The sequence below is a fragment of the Lynx canadensis genome, chromosome A1, assembly GCF_007474595.2.
Source record: "Lynx canadensis isolate LIC74 chromosome A1, mLynCan4.pri.v2, whole genome shotgun sequence".
NCBI classification, from domain to species: Eukaryota; Metazoa; Chordata; class Mammalia; order Carnivora; family Felidae; genus Lynx; species Lynx canadensis.
In genome coordinates this window covers 114140163-114158722 of record NC_044303.2, presented here as the reverse complement: position 1 = coordinate 114158722, position 18560 = coordinate 114140163, and the positions used below count along the sequence as shown (strand labels likewise).

The window sequence follows — 18560 nt, the reverse complement described above, 5'->3', positions numbered from 1 at the left end:
CTGAGACCCTCAGGCTGGGTCAGGTGTCCCTTCCCCACGTTCCCCAAGTACCCATTGCTGTTTGTGAGTGTGGTCACTATCACTCTTGTGTTGCTGTCTGTTTTCTGGCATCCTCAGTGCCTGTGCTATGACGTCTTGTGTATCGGCGGCTTCTCATCCTGCAGTTTACAGGCCATGTGTCTCCCCAGAGGGCCTCCTCTGACCACCTTTGCCATGGTTCCTCACTAAGTTCCTTTCTGTCTCATAACTTGAATACATAGTTTTTCCTAACGTTTATCCCTACCTGAAAATCCTGTTGTTGGTTGTTGATTTTTTTTTTTTTAATCTGTCTCTTCTCACTAGACTGTAAGCTCCTTAAGGACAGGAGTCTTGTTGGACCTGTTTGCTACCATATCCTAAGCATCTGGTACACGACCAGAGTCAAATGTATTTTATTTTTTTATTTTTATTTTTTTTTTTTAATTTTTTTTTTCAACGTTTTTTTATTTATTTTTGGGATAGAGAGAGACAGAGCATGAACAGGGGAGGGGCAGAGAGAGAGGGAGACACAGAATCGGAAACAGGCTCCAGGCTCCGAGCCATCAGCCCAGAGCCTGACGCGGAGCTCGAACTCAGGGACCGCGAGATCGTGACCTGGCTGAAGTCGGACGCTTAACCGACTGCGCCACCCAGGCGCCCCGAGTCAAATGTATTTTAAATGAATGAATGAAATGTCTCCATAGTTGATTATGAGCTTTGGGCACTCAAGGGCCATGTCTTGTCACTGCTGCATCCTCAGAGCCAACCACAGGGCATGGTATTTAGTAGGAGACAGTAAATAAATGAAGCTTAAAAAGAATGAAGGTAGGCTTGCTAAGAATGGGTGAGTGCAGGCACCCTGTTTTTGCTGAGTAGGCTCTTTCCCTTCTCCTAATATAGTATGTGGCCTCTCATGGGCAAGAGTGGTTCTAGTTGGGGGTGACTTAGTGATTGTGTTTTGAGAGTTCCTCACAATGTGGACCCCCCCCGCCCTTGGCTCATTGTGTGAAGGAGCTGTAACTCAGGTAAGTGGATCAAGCCACTCTTCCATCACCCTGAACCTTGGGTCAGGAATTAGCAGCCTGGAAAATGTAGTTGTGAAAACCAGTGAATTTCACTACCTGGAAATTTTGAGCTGCATGCTCTTTGAAGTAGTTTCAAACTCTAGTAGCAAGGTTTTTATGTCTTTATTTACCTCTCTCGTTCATCTGTCTATTTAAAAAAAATAATTCATTTTGTTTGCAATAGTTATTTGGTTGCAACTTCACTAAGTAGCTCTGCCATTCATTGTTTTCTTGTGTATGTGGTTTGGAAAGTCCAGTATTGAGAGAGGAAATCTGTTTGGAATTGTGATGAATTGTAGTGTTGCCTCCACTTGTTGCTAATGAACTTGCCTCTGGAGTAGTGCAAGGGCCCAAGCAAAAACAAGATGATTTTAGAAACATAAAGAATCTGAATGCTTCTGGAGCAGATGTTGGATTCTAGTCATTAAAGGGAGGAAAAAATCAAGAAGAAACAGTCTAATGTGATGCCCAGCTCAAGTCATCTGTTGAATCTGGTTACTGTCCATCCTTTCATCCTTCCAGCCAGCCAGCCAGCCAGCCAGCCAGCCAGCCATATCTGTCTGTCTTTCTACTCATCCATGTACCTCTTCAAACACTACTCACATATGTTGATTGCAGAAAAGAAATTAGAGAATGTGGACAAGCAGAAAAAAAACATATATGTAATACATCATCTAGATAAGATTATAGTTCATATCCTTTCAGATTTTATATTTATAAATATATACATATACGACATAGAATTTTAATATAGGGGCACCTGGGTGGCTCAGTCAGTTGAGCATCTGACTCTTGATTTTTGGCTCAGATCATGATCCCGGGGTTGTGGGATCGAGCCCCATATCTGGCTCTGTGCTGAACATGGTAGCTTGGTAGCTTGAGATTCTCTCTCTCTCCCTCTGCCCCTCTCCCTTGTTTGTGCTCGCTCGCTCTCTCTAAAAAAATAAAAAATACCTAAAAAAATAAAAAATTTAAAAACCCACCAAAATAAAATTTTAATATAAATGAGCCATTTTGTATATACATAGTTGATGTAATGTGCATACTTAAAAAAAATTACTGTTCATCTTCCTGGGATGTTCTTCCCCCTGCCTCTTTGCCTGTCTAACTCCTATTCATCTCTCATTACTGCTTAAGCAACACTTCCTCAGGTAGACTTTCCCATGATCCCCTTGGATTAGGTTAAATTCTTTTGTTATTTACTCTTGTGATACCATACGTTATGTTTGTCTTTAGTATCACTGCTTATTTCATTACTTCCTCAATATCTGATTGCTCTGGTCAGTCAGTTAAGAACTCTACCTTAATTCACTGCTATCTCCCCACTGCCTACCTGGATCTTCCATGTAGTAGGTGCTCAGTGAAAATTTGCTTAATCAAACCATTGGTCTATGGTCAGTATATTTTCACTTCAGTGAAATCACATCTACGTCATAATTTCAATGGCTTTGTAAGATTCCATCATATATGTCCAAGTCAAAAATTGATTTCCATTTTGGTTAGAAATTCTAATTCTTTCTAACATTTTGCTATTATAAGTAATACTGTCTTGGGTATCTTTGCTTCTTAATATTTATTTATGTCATAATTATTTCCTTAGAATAGACCCCTAGAATAGGGGTGTGCACATGTTGAAGATTTGAGACACATGCCACAAATTCACATTTCCTAGAACAGTTGGACCAGCTTATGCTTCCATCAGCATTTTGTGAGATTTGTGTATTTTTTGAGACCCCTTGATTTGGCTTAAACCTTGGTAAGCAGGTTTAAAGAGTAACATTGTAAAATTTTGTTCTAATTATCAGATTCAGCTCCAGAATTCATAAACTTAATCATGAAAAGGCCCAGCTGACTGTTTTTTCTTTCAAAAATTTAGATAATTTATTTTATTTTGTTTTTAATTTTAAATCCAAGTTAGTTAATATATAGTGTAATAATGATTTCAGAAATAGAATTTAGTGATTCATCACTTACATATATCACCCAGTGCTCATCCCGACTGGTGTCCTCCTTAATACTCATCACCCCTTTAGCCCTTCTCCCCACCCTTCCCCTCCATCAACTCTGTTTGTTCTCTGTATTTAAGAGTCTCTTATGGTTTGCCTCCCTGTTATCTTATTTTGCCTTCCTTTCCCATATGTTCATCTGTTTTGTTTCTTAAATTCTGCATATGAGTGAAATCATATGATATTTGTCTTTCTCTGACTTATTTTGCTTAGCATAATACATCCTAGTTCCATCCATGTTATTGTAAATGGCAAGCTTTCATTCTTTCTTATTACCAGTAATATTCCATCATATATGTATGCCACATCTTCTTTATCCATTCATCAATCGATGAACATTTGGGCTCTTCCCATACTTTGGCTATTGTCGATAGTGCTGCTATAAACATTGGGGCGCATGTGCCCCTATGAATCAGCAGACTATGTGTGCATGTGCCCCTATGTATCCTTTGAATAAATACCTAGTAGTGCAATTGCCGGGTCATAAGGTAGTTCTATGTTTAATTTTTTGAGGGACCTCCATACTGCTTTCCAGAGTGGCTGAACCAGTTTGCATTCCTACCAGCAGTGCAAAAGTGTTCCCCTTTCTCCACATACTCACCAACATCTTTTGTTGTCTGAGTTGTTCATTTTATCAGCTGACTCTTGTTAAGTCCATTTCTATCAGCATGTTTAAGGCCAAAATGAAAAAGAAATACTCGTGACGTTCTTCTGACTTGAGTGGTGTGATTACGATCTTTTTATTCGGGCTTAAAGTGTTTTTACTTTTTTGTCCTCTGAGTTCATATTGCCCAAATATCCCAGATATCAACCCTGCTCCTTGACCATGTTCTGCACAGAATAACTTGGGATAAATGTGACAGTGAGGTCTGAGTGCCCAGAGGAGAGTGTTGAGAGGCAGCTAGCTTGCAAGAAGATCGAGGATGGGCTGTCACTCAAACTGCTCAGCCCTCCTTTAGCACAGGGATTAGAGAGGCCAGCAGTGCTATGTTCTGCCCATCTTCGTCCTGTGAATAGGGAATACTTTAGATTGCCCTGCTTCCTCCCCATCTAGCTCCTCCATCCCTAGGGAAGCACATTTTACCAAAATAGCCTAGTCAGTTTTTTTCTCTCTTTTTTTTTTTTTGCCCTTTACTATGGGTTCTGTGTACTAGAGTATTTCCACTCCATATGGGTCCCTACGTGTCATCTGAGTACATTAAAAACAGCCCCATCTTATGGTGTTAAAGGAACTGGGTTTTAAAGAATATGTGGGCTCAGGGTATTAATGCCCCATCATCACTTGATAGAGGTGTGGGGTTGCTTGCTTTCCTGGGTTCTCTGTGGTTCTTGGGGATGTCTAGGTACAAGGTCTTAAGGTATGGCCTGAGGATTTAAAGAAATTTAAGATCTACTCTTTTAGTTCAGGTCACTCTCATCTTTTACCTCATTTCCTGCAGCAGCTTTGGTACTAGTCAACCTGCCTCCTATTTTGTTCCTTCAACCCCAGCCTGTTCTCTACACTGTAGCTATAGTGACTTTCCAAAAAATCAATCTGATGCATCCCTCACCTGCTTAAAATCTGTCAGGGGCTTTTGAAGGGGCACATGCACCCCAATGTTTATAGCAGCACTATCAACAATAGCCAAATTATGGAAAGAGCCCAAATGCCCATCAACTGACGAATGGATAACAAAGGTATGGTATATATGCACAGTGGGATATTGCTCAGCCATCAAAAAGAATGAAATCTTGCCATTTACAATAACATGGATGGAACTAAAGTATATGATGCTAAGTGAAATAAGTCAGAGAAAGGTAAATAACACATGATTTCACTCATATGTGGAATTTAAGAAACAAAACAGGTGAACATAGGGGAAGGGAAGGAAAAGTAAGATAAAAATAGAGAGGGAGGCAAACCATAAGAGACTCTTTTTTTTTTTTTTTTTCAACGTTTTTTATTTATTTTTGGGACAGACAGAGACAGAGCATGAACGGGGGAGGGGCAGAGAGAGAGGGAGACACAGAATCGGAAACAGGCTCCAGGCTCCGAGCCATCAGCCCAGAGCCCGACGCGGGGCTCGAACTCACAGACCGTGAGATCGTGACCTGGCTGAAGTCGGTCGCTTAACCGACTGCGCCACCCAGGCGCCCCGAGACTCTTAAATACAGAGAACAAACAGGGTTCCTGGAAGGGTGTTGGGTTGGGGGATGGGCTAAATGGGTGATGAGCACTAAGGAGGACACTTGTGGGGATGAGCACTGAAACCATTATTACACTATATGTTAACTAACTTGGATTTAAGTAAAACTAAAAAAAGACATGTGTCATGAAAGCCATGTTTAAATGCACATCATTTTCAGAAATGATCGTAGTTAAATTAAGATTTATTTAATACTAAAAACTAAAAGAAAGTAATTGGCTTAATCATTCTGCCATTTGAACAAGCATAGAGTATCCTTTGAATCAATATTTTGATCCTGGTCTGATCCCTTGTTAACATAACCTGATAGCTGAAAGAAAAAAAAAAATCCGTCAGGGGCTTTCCATTGCTTTCAGGATGCAGTCTGAACTCCTTGGCATGGCCCACAAGGCCTTCCATTTGCCTAGATTCTGCTTCTGTCTCCAGCCTTGACTCCCCATTACTCTCTCTCTCTCTCTCTCTCTCTCTTCTCCCCCCCCCCCCCCCGCCCACCACCATTCCTCTCTTTGCTGTGCTTCTGCCACATTCAGCTTCTTGTGGGCCCAGAACAGGTCCTGTTCTTTCTTGCCTCCAGACCTTTACATACACTACTACTGTCTTTGCCTGGAATATTGATTCTTCCCTCATACTCCCTTCTCTCCTAACTAACCATGACTCCTTCTCCAGATCTCACTTTAGATCTGTGGTTCTTAACCATGATGAATCAATCTGATGAAAACAATGGATTCTCTTCTCCCCAGTGGCAAATACGGGTTCCTGTGTACTATTCATTTTGCATACAGGTCAGGGTGCAGGAATCCCTGCTTAACAATTCTTTAAGCTAAGCCCTCTTTTCTAGTATTTAACACATTTCATAATTGTTGGTTTACTTGTGTCTCTCCCCACTGGACTGAGCTCCATGAGGGCAGGGCCATAACTTATTCATGGTTGTGTCCTCAGATCCAGCACAGTGCTTGGCACATAGGGACTGCTTGATATGTGTTTGTTGAATGAATGAATGAATGAATGAACAAATATCTGCTCTTGAATGGATCATGTTCTTTTTGGAGGAATAGGACATGCATGGTAACAGATGACAGGCAGAAGTGGAAGAGGCTAGAAAGATGTGCGACTAACACATTTTCTGAAAATGAATAAATCAGGAGACTATAGATGCTGGAGAGGATGTGGAGAAATGGGAACCCTCTTGCACTGTTGGTGGGAATGCAAACTGGTGCAGCCACTCTGGAAAACAGTGTGGAGGTTCCTCAAAAAATTAAAAATACATCTACCCTATGACCCAGCAATAGCACTGCTAGGAATTTACCCAAGGGATACAGGAGTGCTGATGCATAGGAGCACTTGTACCCCAATGTTTACAGCAGCGCTTTCAACATTAACCAAATTATGGAAAGAGCCTAAATGTCCATCAACTGATGAATGGATAAAGAAATTGTGGTTTATATACACAGTGGAATACTACTTGGCAATGAGAAAGAATGAAATATGGGCTTTTGTAGCAATATGGATGGAACTGGAGAGTGTTATGCTAAGTGAAATAAGCCATACAGAGAAAGACAGATACCATATGTTTTCACTCTTACGTGGATCCTGAGAAACTTAAGACCATGGGGGAGGGGAAGGAAAAAAGAGTTAGGGAGGGAAGCAAACCATAAGAGACTCTTAAAAACTGAGAATAAACTGAGGGTTGATGGGGGGTGGGAGGGAGGGGAAAATGGGTGATGGGCATTGAGGAGGACACCTGTTGGGATGAGTATTGGGTGTTGTATGGAAACCAATTTGACGATAAATTTCATATTAAAAAAAAAAAGAAAATTCAAATCTGAGGTGGTTGGGCTGGGCCTCTTGGCAAAAGCAGAGGAGGAGGGCTCTTGGGTTGACCTTGAAGATGGAAGGACATATAGAGCTCATGTTTTGTTTTATTTTGTCAGAGTAGTCGAGGTAAGGAAAGGAGCAAGAATGACCAAGCCTTTGTTGGTTTCTGCTCCTCAGGAATTACTGGAATCCATGGAATTATGAGATATCAAGGAAAGCCCCTTTTTTTCCTTTTCTTCTTTTTCCTCCAACAAGTATTTTTTAAGTGCTTGTTATATGCCAAGCACTTTGTTAGGTGTTGAGGATATCTTGGCAAATGAGCTTGACAAGATCTTCTCCCTCTTGGTTCTTGTTTGCTAGGTCTTACATACTAAGTTGTCCTTAGAATTTGGACCAAGGCCTTGTTTGGGAATACTTTTATCAAGGTCATTAGTTAGGGTTAGGTTTAAATTATCCAGGGATTTGTGAGAAATGACATGCGGTCTAGAGTTAGGCCAAGATTCAAATCTCAGCCCTGCCTCTCACAGCCATATGCAAATACCTTTTGAAATGCCAGTTCTATAGTTTATAAAATGGAAATAATATCTACCTCCTGGGGTTGTTACAAGGATTGAATGAAATAAAGTGTATAAACCCTTGGTAGAGGTTCTGGCACACAGTAGCAGCTATTACTGCTACCACTTTCAGAGTCTGTTTAAGCTGAAGCCTTAGTTTGGTGCAGTAATTTCTGTTGGTTTATAAGAAATAATGTTGGATTTTACAAGTCTGTGTGATTTATACCGGTTTCTAATATCCTATAAAGGAACTTTCTTAAAATAGATTTTGGTTTTTGAGGCCATAGTTTTTCCTTCACGTGGTTTTCCCGTTTGCTTATTGAAGTTTAAGTATTTAATATAGAAAATTAGAAATTTTGGAGCCATGTAAAGAAGCAGGAAAAAAATCTCCCAAAGTTCCACCATCTGTGTCTGAATGTTTGCTATACATTTGACTAAGAATGATCTTGCATCCCCCAGAAAAATAAAACTTTTGCCCATATATACTGGTAACTTCATATCATTTCAGGAGTTTCTACTTGTTTACCCCGAAGTTACAGAACTGATTGATCTTATTCTCAAGTACAACTTCCACAGAGAGAAAACAATCAAGCCAGGCTCTGATTTCACACTCACATAAGGGCTTCTGAATCCCTTGGTTCTTGCAGTCAGGTGTTTCTTTTTTTTCAGTCTTTTTTCTAAGGCCCAAGTTCTTAAACGAAGAATTGGCTGTCTGTAATTATCATTTGCATTATAATTATCAGCTGGACTCTTACTGATGAATTTCTTAATAGCTGTTTAGAAAGATAAGTTGAACTTTTGATTTTCTTGGGTGTGGATTTTTATTTTATGTGTCTTGGAGTAAACTCAAGAGAGATTGTGAGAGCCTGTCTAATGGGTGCAGTAGAAATCTCCTATCTTTTCCTCTTTCCCCTTTGCCAGTTTGCCCTGCCTCAAGGCTCTTTGTGCTGAGGCCTTTTCACTGACTTCTACTGGTAATCAGAGAGAAGACAGAACAGGGTGGAGGGTCTCTGGTCTACCTGGTCTGATGGTGGAAGGAGTGGGCAGAATTTGGAATGATTTTCCTCCTTCTTCCAGACTCATTCAAATCTCTAACTGTGTTGGGCTGGGAACTGTAGATTGGTGGAGGAATCATGTGCTGCCCATGCAGCTTGGAGGTGGGCGTCTGCAGCCCACACGCTGTACTGTACTTTATTTTCTTGGCTCCAGCACACAAATTCCACAGAGAGAAAACAACTACCCGGGCTCTGTTTTCATACTCACATAAGGGCTTCTGAATCCCTGTTTCTTGCAGTCAAGTTGCCCTTTATTTCAGTCTACAAAGACACATGTCTAGCCTGTCTTCTCCTACTGGAATCAGCAGCCCTTGTTGGATGAGTTTGGCTGTAGACAAACCCATGTGCTGTGTAAGAGGGCAGGCTGGGGAAAGGGGCCTCATTTCTGTGCACATGTGGTACTGCTGCTGCCCTAGTTCACAGGCTCTGTCCTTTTCTTTGTTGGATTATTATCCGGGCCTCCCAACTGTTTTCCCTGCCTCTGATCCAGCTTCCACCGTGCATCCAAAATTTCATTCAGAAATACCCATCTGTTGATGTCATTCCCCTGTTTAAAACCTTCCAGTGGTGCTACTCCTAGGATCAAGTCCAAACTCATTTGCGTGGCTTACAGGGCTCTGCAAGCCCCGGCTGCTGCCTCCCTCTCCAGCTTCTTCTCACTGGCACCCCATACCAGCCTCTCACTCTTCTCCAGATTTATCCTTTTGGCACCTTCCTGCCTTTACAACTTATGGCTCCTGCATCCGGCTCATCCTTCCTCACCTTTGCTGCCCGTGGAAATACCCAGCTTAAGTGTGACCTCCTACTAGGATGGCTTCCCAGGGCTTGTTTGCTCCATCTTTTGCATTCTTGGGATTTAGTAGAGGATCGTGAGTAGAGTGTGGGCTCTGGAGTCACACTCACTGGTTTCAGTCCCAGCCTGGCCCCTTCCTAGATGTGTAACTGTGGGCAAAATGAATACCCACCCTCCTGTGCCTCAGTTTCTTCATCTGTGAACTGGGGATAGTATTAATGAAACTCCTAGGTTGTTGTGAAGATTGAAAGAGGTGCCACTTTAAAGTGCTTAGCCCATTGCTTAGCTGTAGTTAGCACTCGATAAATGTTACTTTGTATTGTTGTTGTTATACTGGCATGTTATTTATATCTCCATTAAGCTCCTGTCGCCTCATATATTTTTATATATCTGCCCTGCTAAACTGTGCGCTCCTTGAGGGCAGGTGCATATCTTGTTCACTTTTCTGGGCCCTGTATGTACAGGTTTATAGTAAATGTTGGTTGAATGAGTTACTACTGCTCACAGATTTGCCTTCAAAATGGGAATGGCAACAGACAGAGTGAGGAATGCATAGAGTTAGGTTTGCAGATGATCACAGACCCAAAGTTGATGTGCCCTTGAGGTCAGCTGTTTTATCCTCCTCCATGCCTGAATCCCTTCTGCCACCTCCCAGCGCTTTTATGCTGCCAACACAGGGCAGGAGGCTATGTGAAAGTTAAGCACCAAGTTCGTGTCCGTTTTGGTTTTGTTTTGGACTGTAGGTGACATGTCTGAGAGTAAAGCCAAGAAGATAGAAATCAAGGACGTGGATGGGAGGACGCTGAATAAGCTGATTGACTACATCTATACGGCAGAAATCGAGGTGACTGAAGAGAACGTCCAGGTAAACTCAACCCCAGCTAATCGCTCACCACGCATTATTATTGCATCATTTCATTGAACCCTAGCGACAACTCATTTGGTAGCTGGAGAGGAAGCTAAAGCTCCAAAGAGGTTAGGTGACTTGCCCTGCGTCACATGGCCTTTAGTTGGGTGAAAGACCCTCACACCCATGCCTGTCTGATCATGGCACCCATACTCTTAACCGCTAAGCCGTCATGCCTCTAAATGAGCTTGGGCACCAGAGCAAAGTCTGTAACTCATGTTGGTTCAAACTCTGGGTAAAGGGTGACCCCACTTCTCCCCAGTCATCATCTCACCTCAGGGATTTTCAGTGTGGATTGTGAGGCTGTTAAAAATTTTTCCTGTTTCAACATTAGTCACCTGAGTTTCTTTGAGCACTCATGCTCAGAGATGGAGGTGCCAAGCACCAGGCCTGAGTCTCAGCAGGGGTGTGCGGCTGCGAAATGTGTGCCTTTTCCTCCTTTTGCTGCCCCGCCCTCATCCTCAGCCATCTGGAGCCTTGAAAAGAGGAGCCAGCGAAGACACTGCTTCACCCAAAGGTGTGCGTCTTAATGGTTGGGGACATGAGGCAGCACCGGCATGCTTCACTAGGAGAGATGGTTGAGGGGGTGTGGCCCATTCTGGAACCTACAAACCCCTGGGCCAAACACAGACACAGGACATACTATTTCTTGTCATTAAGGGCCTTACTATTTCAGTAAAGTGCTGGAAGGTACATGTGATATGAAGGATTTTCCTTTTTTCTTTTTCTTAAAGCACAGTTCCACCTTCTTTATTGTGAGGCAGATACCTCTCCAGTGACCAAAATACCTATTTCCCTTTTCCAGAACACCACCTCCTTTATCAGGATCACGGTATTTGGAAAGCTGAGTTGGTAATCATTTTTTCATTCAATTCAACCCAGATGTTTGAGTGCCTCTTATATGCTGGGCACTTCATTGGGCTATGTGGTTGTAATGGTAACAGGGGTGATTCCGTTGCCTGCTGTCATGCAGTTTGTGGTCTGCGGGTGAAGACAGATGCTCATCAAATCAGCACACAAGTAATGTCTGTGCACAGATTGTGATAAGTCCTTTGAGGTAGGGAACATGGTATATAATTAGAGAGTATCAAGGAGACGCAGTTTAGATGGGTGAGGGGATCTGGGAAGGGCTCTTTTGGGAGATAAAATTTAAGCTGAGGCTTGCTATGGTGAAGGGTACTTGTGAGGGTAAAGGGTAAAGGCAAGCTGAGGGTCTGAGGCACCCTGCGTTCGGGCCTCCAGAGCCTACCTCTCAGTAGAGCCTGCCTTTGTCTCTGGCCTCTGGATAGACTTTCAGGTCTTATAGACTACAAGTGATCTAGTCTAATCCCCTTCCCCTTTTAAACTGAGGTATATACCCCATAAAACACACAGCCTTTGCAATTCATTTCTAGTCTTTTTCATCCAGAATGAAATCAGCAAGGGAGTGCTCACATCTTATGTCTAGCAACAGAAACTAAACAGCTGAATGACTTTTGGGCAGTAACAGTAAGTGCAGAATAATTTGATAGAAAGTGAGTACAGTGCATGTGTTGAAAAAACATATGAAAAGGTTGATATCAAACCACCATCACATTTATATTCACTTGGATACTTTGAAAAGTGATGTAAATATTGATATTTACAGAATGAAAGGAATTATATCTTTTGCAACTCTAATGACCAATGCTAGATGTCAACTGAAAAATGTACAGTGGGTTAATAATTTTTTGAAAAACCTTGCATTAGGGTATATCAGTAACTATTAATCATATAGTGTAGTATACAGAGTAATGACCCTCTCCCAAGATGTCCATGTCCTGATTCCTGGAGCCTATGAATATGTTAGGTTCTAACTGTCAAAGAGCAGTTCACTGTACAGATGGAATTAATGTTGTAGATCAGTGGACAAGCAATGGGGAGATGACCATGCATTATCCCTGTGGGTCCAGTAGAGTCAGAGGGGCTCTTTGAAGTGGAAGATGGCGGGGCGCCTGGGTGGCGCAGTCGGTTAAGCGTCCGACTTCAGCCAGGTCACGATCTCGCGGTCCGTGAGTTCGAGCCCCGCGTCGGGCTCTGGGCTGATGGCTCAGAGCCTGGAGCCTGTTTCTGATTCTGTGTCTCCCTCTCTCTCTGTCCCTCCCCCGTTCATGCTCTGTCTCTCTCTGTCCCAAAAATAAATAAACGTTGAAGTGGAAGATGGAGGTAGAATAAAGAGAATCAGAGAGATATGACCCGACACAAACTCAACTTGATGTTTCCATCTTTAAAGATGGGGGCCATGAACCAAGGAATGCGAGTAGCCTCTAGAAGCAGGAAAGGCAAAGAAACATATTTTCCCTTAGAGCCTTCAGAAGGAATGCAGCCCTGTTGACACCTTTATTTTAATCCAGAGAGATGCATTTGGGATTTCTGACTTCCAGAAGTGTAAGAAAATAAATTTGTGTTGTCTTAAGCTACTAAGACAAAACCAAACACTTGCCCACCACCCCCTCCCCCCAAAAAAAACCACACCCAACAACAAAAAAAACAAACCAACAAATACAACACTGTAGGTGAGGTTGTAGATTGTATGAATGGAACCAGCTTTTTTTAACCTTTTTACCATGTATTTGTTGAATAACTTTCTTTCTCCCCCATCAAGTCCAAAGTATTTACAAACTTGGATAAGTAGAAGATGTTCCACTCTGGATCCTTATCGTCTGGCCGAGTATTTGTCTTTGTTGCTTTGGTCTAACCCGGTGGTAGTGTGTAAACACCATTATATGAAGGCAGGTAGCAGCAGATAAACTCATCAGAGTCCTTTATAGAAAGTGGCTTCACCACTGTTTGTTGTAAAACTACGTTATAGGGGTAGGGCAGGGGCCAGATTGAAGATGTGCAGGTTCAGAGGAAGAATTAGAGATGAGGCAGGAGTTGAGTCTGAAGGGAGGCCTGGGTCTGAGCCGTAGCTTCACCCCTGATCAAGAGTGAGTGCGCTTGTTCTAGCTCTGTCCCTGGCATGGTGTCTGTTTTCCCATCTGTAAAGTGAGGGCATGGGATTCAGTAAGCTTGGGCCAGAGAAGACACTTACTCTGTCAACCCATGATTTGTGTTCCCTCCCTTCTACTAGAGCCTCTCTGACGCCCTCACTGACACCCTGCCTTAAGGATCCGTTTTCATATAGTAGCCGTTTTATTGAGTGGTCAGACTGTCAGCCTTCAAATCCTGGCTCCACCATTTTCTAGATGTGAGATACGAGGCAGCTTACTTAATCTTTCTGTACCTCAGTGTCTTCATCTGTAATATGGGCGTAATAGCAGTACTTAATTTCATAGAGTTAGTGTGAGGATTAAATGAATTAATACAGATAAAGCCTTAGAACATTGCTACCCTGTGCCAGGCAGATAGTATGGGCTCTGTGAGCGCTGTGAGCACAGAGACCCTGTCACTGAGGAGCACATGGTCTGAGAGTAGAGATGCATGGCTAGGCAAATAGGTACTCAGCAGTGTGGAGGATGGGGATGGTCATGGGGGCAGCATCACTGAGGAGGTGTTGTGTGGGCCCCATCTTGAAGGAGTACTGGGTGTGGGCCCCATCTTGAAGGAGTACTTAGATCAAAACATGGCTGCGTCTTCATGCTGTGACGTATCTGCTGAGGCGGTTGCTCACAAGCTGTAAAGACAACCTTTGTTGAGGATTTGGTGCACTGAGGAGGTGAGCCTGGAGGCCCTGGGGCTCCCCTGAAAGCCTGGGAAACAAGGATCAGAGTCTGGGGCTTGGTTAAATGGCTCCCAGCGCTCCACTCTTAACCCCTTCCCAGGCACACAGGCACTGGACAGACTGAATTGCCTTTCCCTGGTGGAGGTAACAGCCATCATAGCTGGCACTTACTAATACTCATTGAAAGCCAAGCATGTGGCAGTCACTTCACATGCATTATTTCACTTAATTACATCACCACCAAATGCAAGTATTCTAGTATGATCCCTCTTTCACAGTGGAAGAAGCTAATGATCCGAGTGGTTGAATAAGCGGTAGCGTTAAGATTTGAACCCAGCTCTCTCCGTCTCACTGTGCTCTGTTGACATGGGTAATTTGAGTTGCTTGTTAAATGAATGATCAGAATCTTGACTTCTGCTCCTAATTTTAATAGTAATAAAAAGCAGTTTAACTGAGAACTCCCTATGCATCAGGCTCTCTGTTGATTGCTTTAAGTGTATTACTGCATTGGATTCTCACAACAAGCCTCGAAGGCAGTGCCATTATCATCTTTACTTTACTGTTGAGGAGGCAGAGCACAGATAGGTTCAGTAATTTGCCTTAGTCATATGGCTGGTAAGTTGAGAAGTCAAAATTCTAAGTGACACTTTTAATCACAGCGCCATTTTGCTAGTGCTTCTGCTCATCTACATACCGCTTTCCCTCTCCTTCCCGTCCTCCCTCCCTCCTTCTCTCTCTCGTTCTCTCTCTTTCCCTCCCCCACTTTCTTTTTTTTCAACACATTTTTATTTAACAGTGTTTCTAAGTTTATTTTTGAGAGAGAGTATGAGTGGGTAAGGGGCTGAAAGAGGGCAGGGACAGAGGATCCAAAGCCAGCTCTGTCTCACAGCAGAGAGCCTGATGTGGATGGAGCTTGAACTCATGAACTATGAGACCGTGACCTGAGCCGAAGTTGGACGCTTAACCAACTGAGCCACCCAGGCACTCCTAACCACGTTTCTATGCCAGTCCTCTTGTTTGGTGTTGGCAGAGACAGACCCACTGTGTGACTGGGGCCTAGGCCTGTCACCTGGCCCCTCTGGTTACTGCTCCCCCTCCCTCTGTGCATGGCCCTGCCGCCCTGAAATTCCAGGAGTAGGTGCTTTCTGAGGCAGGGCATTTCCTTTTGTTTTTGTTAGAGGAAACAAACTCAGTGACGGGATATCCTCTGCTGTGTTTTCATGTTATCCAAGGGAGAGAAAAAACAAAACGGGGCCTGCTCGTGAAAAATGGAGGGGAGGCCATTTGCAAGCTAGGAGGAAACCTGTAAACTCTACTGAGGGTCATCCGAGGGCCCGTTTTCCCAGAACCTTTAACACTGGGGTGACAAAAAGCAAACCAAAAGCTTTTTGACCTGGAGTCATCTTACATCCCTGTGGTGGTACGAGCCAGCAGCTCCTACATGCTCAGCCTCCTCCTTCCAGGAGCCAAGCAGTGCTGCCCTTGTGATTCCACCAAGCCAAGAATCCGAGCTTGGTCTCTTGTTCACAACCTGTTACTGCTGCCCCTCAAGGGAGTCAGGGAGTTGCGTTGCACACAAGATAAGAGAAGAGGAAATCCTCAGAAAGCCCTTGTTGATGTGGGAGAGGGAAATGAGGATAGCCACCTTAGGGATGTTTTGCTCTCTTTTCTTTCACAGCCTTTGGGGATTTTTGTCTGTTCCCATCATGTGCAGCCCCCAGAATCCCCATGGATGGTGCCCCAGTTTATCCTTGAGACTCAGAGTTTGAGCAGTGATTTATCTTCTGGTCTCCAAACCTTGCCCTCAGTGTTCTGACTTCCTTTACTTTTCTTCACGCCTTCCTGTATGAAGCAAGTAGTGGAAGAAAAGGCCTTTTGACTCATAGCTAATCATAGTATAAGATCAAAGAGAGGGAAGGAGCAATTAGAGAAACCACAAGTCCCCGTTCACTTTGGGAAGTCATCTTGGGAATGCTTTTGGGCAGGAGTGGATCCAAACAGGATGGAGGGGTGGTGTATAGAGAGGTGGAAAGCCTTAGAATTTTTGCCTGCTAAGTGTGTTTTGTGAACAGTAGGGAAAAGCTATGTAGGGAGCTAGCTGTATCCAGGGAGGTTTTAAAAACTGAAAGTATAACCTAAGGAATATGTTCAGGGAGTATTTATTATTTTAATTTCTTGGCTGGTTGTCACGAGCTTGAGAATTTAAGCACCACACCGTGCCACTGCCTTTGTGGTAAAAAAAGAGGGCAAGGGGGAAGGAGGTGTGTGTCTCTCGCATGCTGTCATCTTGGTTTGACTGGCAGTGCAATTTGGGGGCGGACCAGACTCTCAGAAATCCTCCTCTGTGGGGCTTAAAAGGCTGCTGTCCCTTTCTTGCCTCTTCTTAGCCTGACCCTTTTGGGGCCTGCCCCACCACTGAGTACAGTGTGTTCTGGACAATGTTTGATTATTCCTCTCCAGCAGGGGTTCTTAGGATAACTGGTTAGAAGTTCCTGGTTCCTAGTATGATCAGCTGTCCCAGCATGCTCAGGACTGAGGGGTCTCCTGGGACATAGGACTTTCAGTGCTAAAATGGGCAAAGTCTCAGCAAACCAGAATGACCTGTCGACCTATGGCCCTAACTGTAGATTGTAGCTAGTGCTGGGTCAAGGGGGTATCACAGAGGTCGTTTGGGGATTTGAAACACAGCTTGCCTTTCCTGCTATGTATTCAGCAAGAATGGTTAATGGTTCTCTACTTAACTAGCAGGCAAAGACTAATCTGGTCCTAGAATCTGTTTGGCTGGACTGAGCAAGCTCACAGGTTAATTGAGGTTCCCAGTTTATGGGTGCTTAGTGGGGCTACCCACTAGGTGGCTGCTTAGTGGGGATGGAGCTCAGATGGTCACATTTGGAGCTACATTATAGTCTAAAACTCCCAAGAGTGGGTGAATTTACCTTTTTCCTTCTCTGGAATGAATCAGTGGTTCAAAAATTACTAAGGACATGATGTTAATTTACCGTTGGGGACATAGCATAGGGGAAGAAAGAAGGGAGAGAAGCATGCTTTCTAGAACTTTCTGGAACTCAGCTGTGTGAGGGAAGAAGTTAAGCTCATAAAGAGGAAGAGCTTGCCTTGTGGAGAGCAGGCTCTTAGCTCACTAGTAGGAGCATTGTTGGTGGAGGATGACATTGGTGGTTTCTGCCTATAGCAGGGATGAGGAAAGGCTGCCTCAGTTTTAGCACTGAAAGTCCTGTGTCCTGGGAAATGCTTCATCCCTAAGCAAACTTAGCTGTTTACCCTCGTAGTGGGACAAGGCCCAAGAATGGGCAGGGGGACAGGCTTTTTGGCCTTATTGCATGGAGCATTCAGACATGTTTGGGGAGAAGGTCAGGGTCTAGAATTTAAATCTTGTAAAAAAAAAAAAAAAAAAAAAAAAAAAAGACTTTTGTAGTGCCCTAAATCAGAAAAACAAAACAAATACATCTGTAGCCTAAGTCTTCCTGGGCAAGCTCTTGTGGATGAGAACAGCTGGAGTCTGGCCCAGACACTCTCCCTGGGAGTCAGGGGAGCAGCTAAGAGCAAAGGCTTGGGACGCATGGGTGTTGTTTGGGGGTGAAATGGATGCTGGGGGCCCCGAGCTAAGCAGCCTCAATGAAACTATAATGCTCTGTGATTGTTTTTTTCAAGTTTCTTTTTTGGAAAGTCATTCTCAGACTGTGTACCTTTTCCCCGAGAGTGGGGGTGGAGGGCAGCAGAGCTGGGGTCTAATAGGACTGTGCCATCTCTTCTGGGTATTTGATCCAGAGGGCAGGCTTTGGCAGCTGTGGGCAAGTCCTAGGGAAACTAGACTGGGATTGGCACCCCTCTGGCCTGCTGAAGCCAGTCTTCTCTGGCTTTTAGGAAAAACACATGCACACACACCTGAGCAGGAACTATTTCTGTCTTCCAGGATACAGCATAAATACTCATGTGTTCTGTGACCTTTTAAAAGGAAATGACTCTCTCCTTTCTCTGAGAATGTACCTAAAGATGTTCTTTACCATTTTTCTTTTGGATGGCAGAATACGGTGTGATTGCCTGAATCTCAAGGGGTTTGAGGGTCATTCTTTTGTTCCAGTAGATTGTAAGCTCCTTAAGAACAGGGATCTGGTTTACTGTGCTTACCACTAAACCCCAGAACCTAGACCAGTACCTGGCATATAGATGCTTAAGTAGCGAACGCACTAGTTAACAATTTAGTCTGTGCCTTTCTGAGTGAAAATGATATGTTTAAAGCTGTAGAGAAGTGCTTTCTGAAACTTGGCTGTATGTTAAAATGCTTGGGGAGCTTTAGAAACATCTCACTGGCCAGGTCACATCTCATACCTATTAAGTTAAAGTCTTTGGGGGTGAGAGATAGGCATCAGTATTTAAAAAATTCTCCAGGTGATTCAGTATGTAGCCAAGTAGGAGAACCAATCTATCTTGGTCTGCTTGGGCTGCCGTAACAGAATACCAC

The 18560-nt window shown here is 43.6% G+C and overlaps 1 protein-coding gene across 2 annotated transcripts in view; it reads left to right on the top strand.

The window, feature by feature from the left end:
- The window catches only part of KLHL3 (kelch like family member 3), a 114288-nt gene that overhangs the window by 32082 nt on the left and 63646 nt on the right, over positions 1-18560 (top strand). For both annotated transcript variants that reach the window (XM_032592920.1, XM_032592919.1), the window contains exon 4: positions 10235-10356. In XM_032592920.1, coding sequence (XP_032448811.1) covers positions 10235-10356 — 122 coding nt within the window. The remainder of the gene's footprint in view (positions 1-10234; positions 10357-18560) is intronic.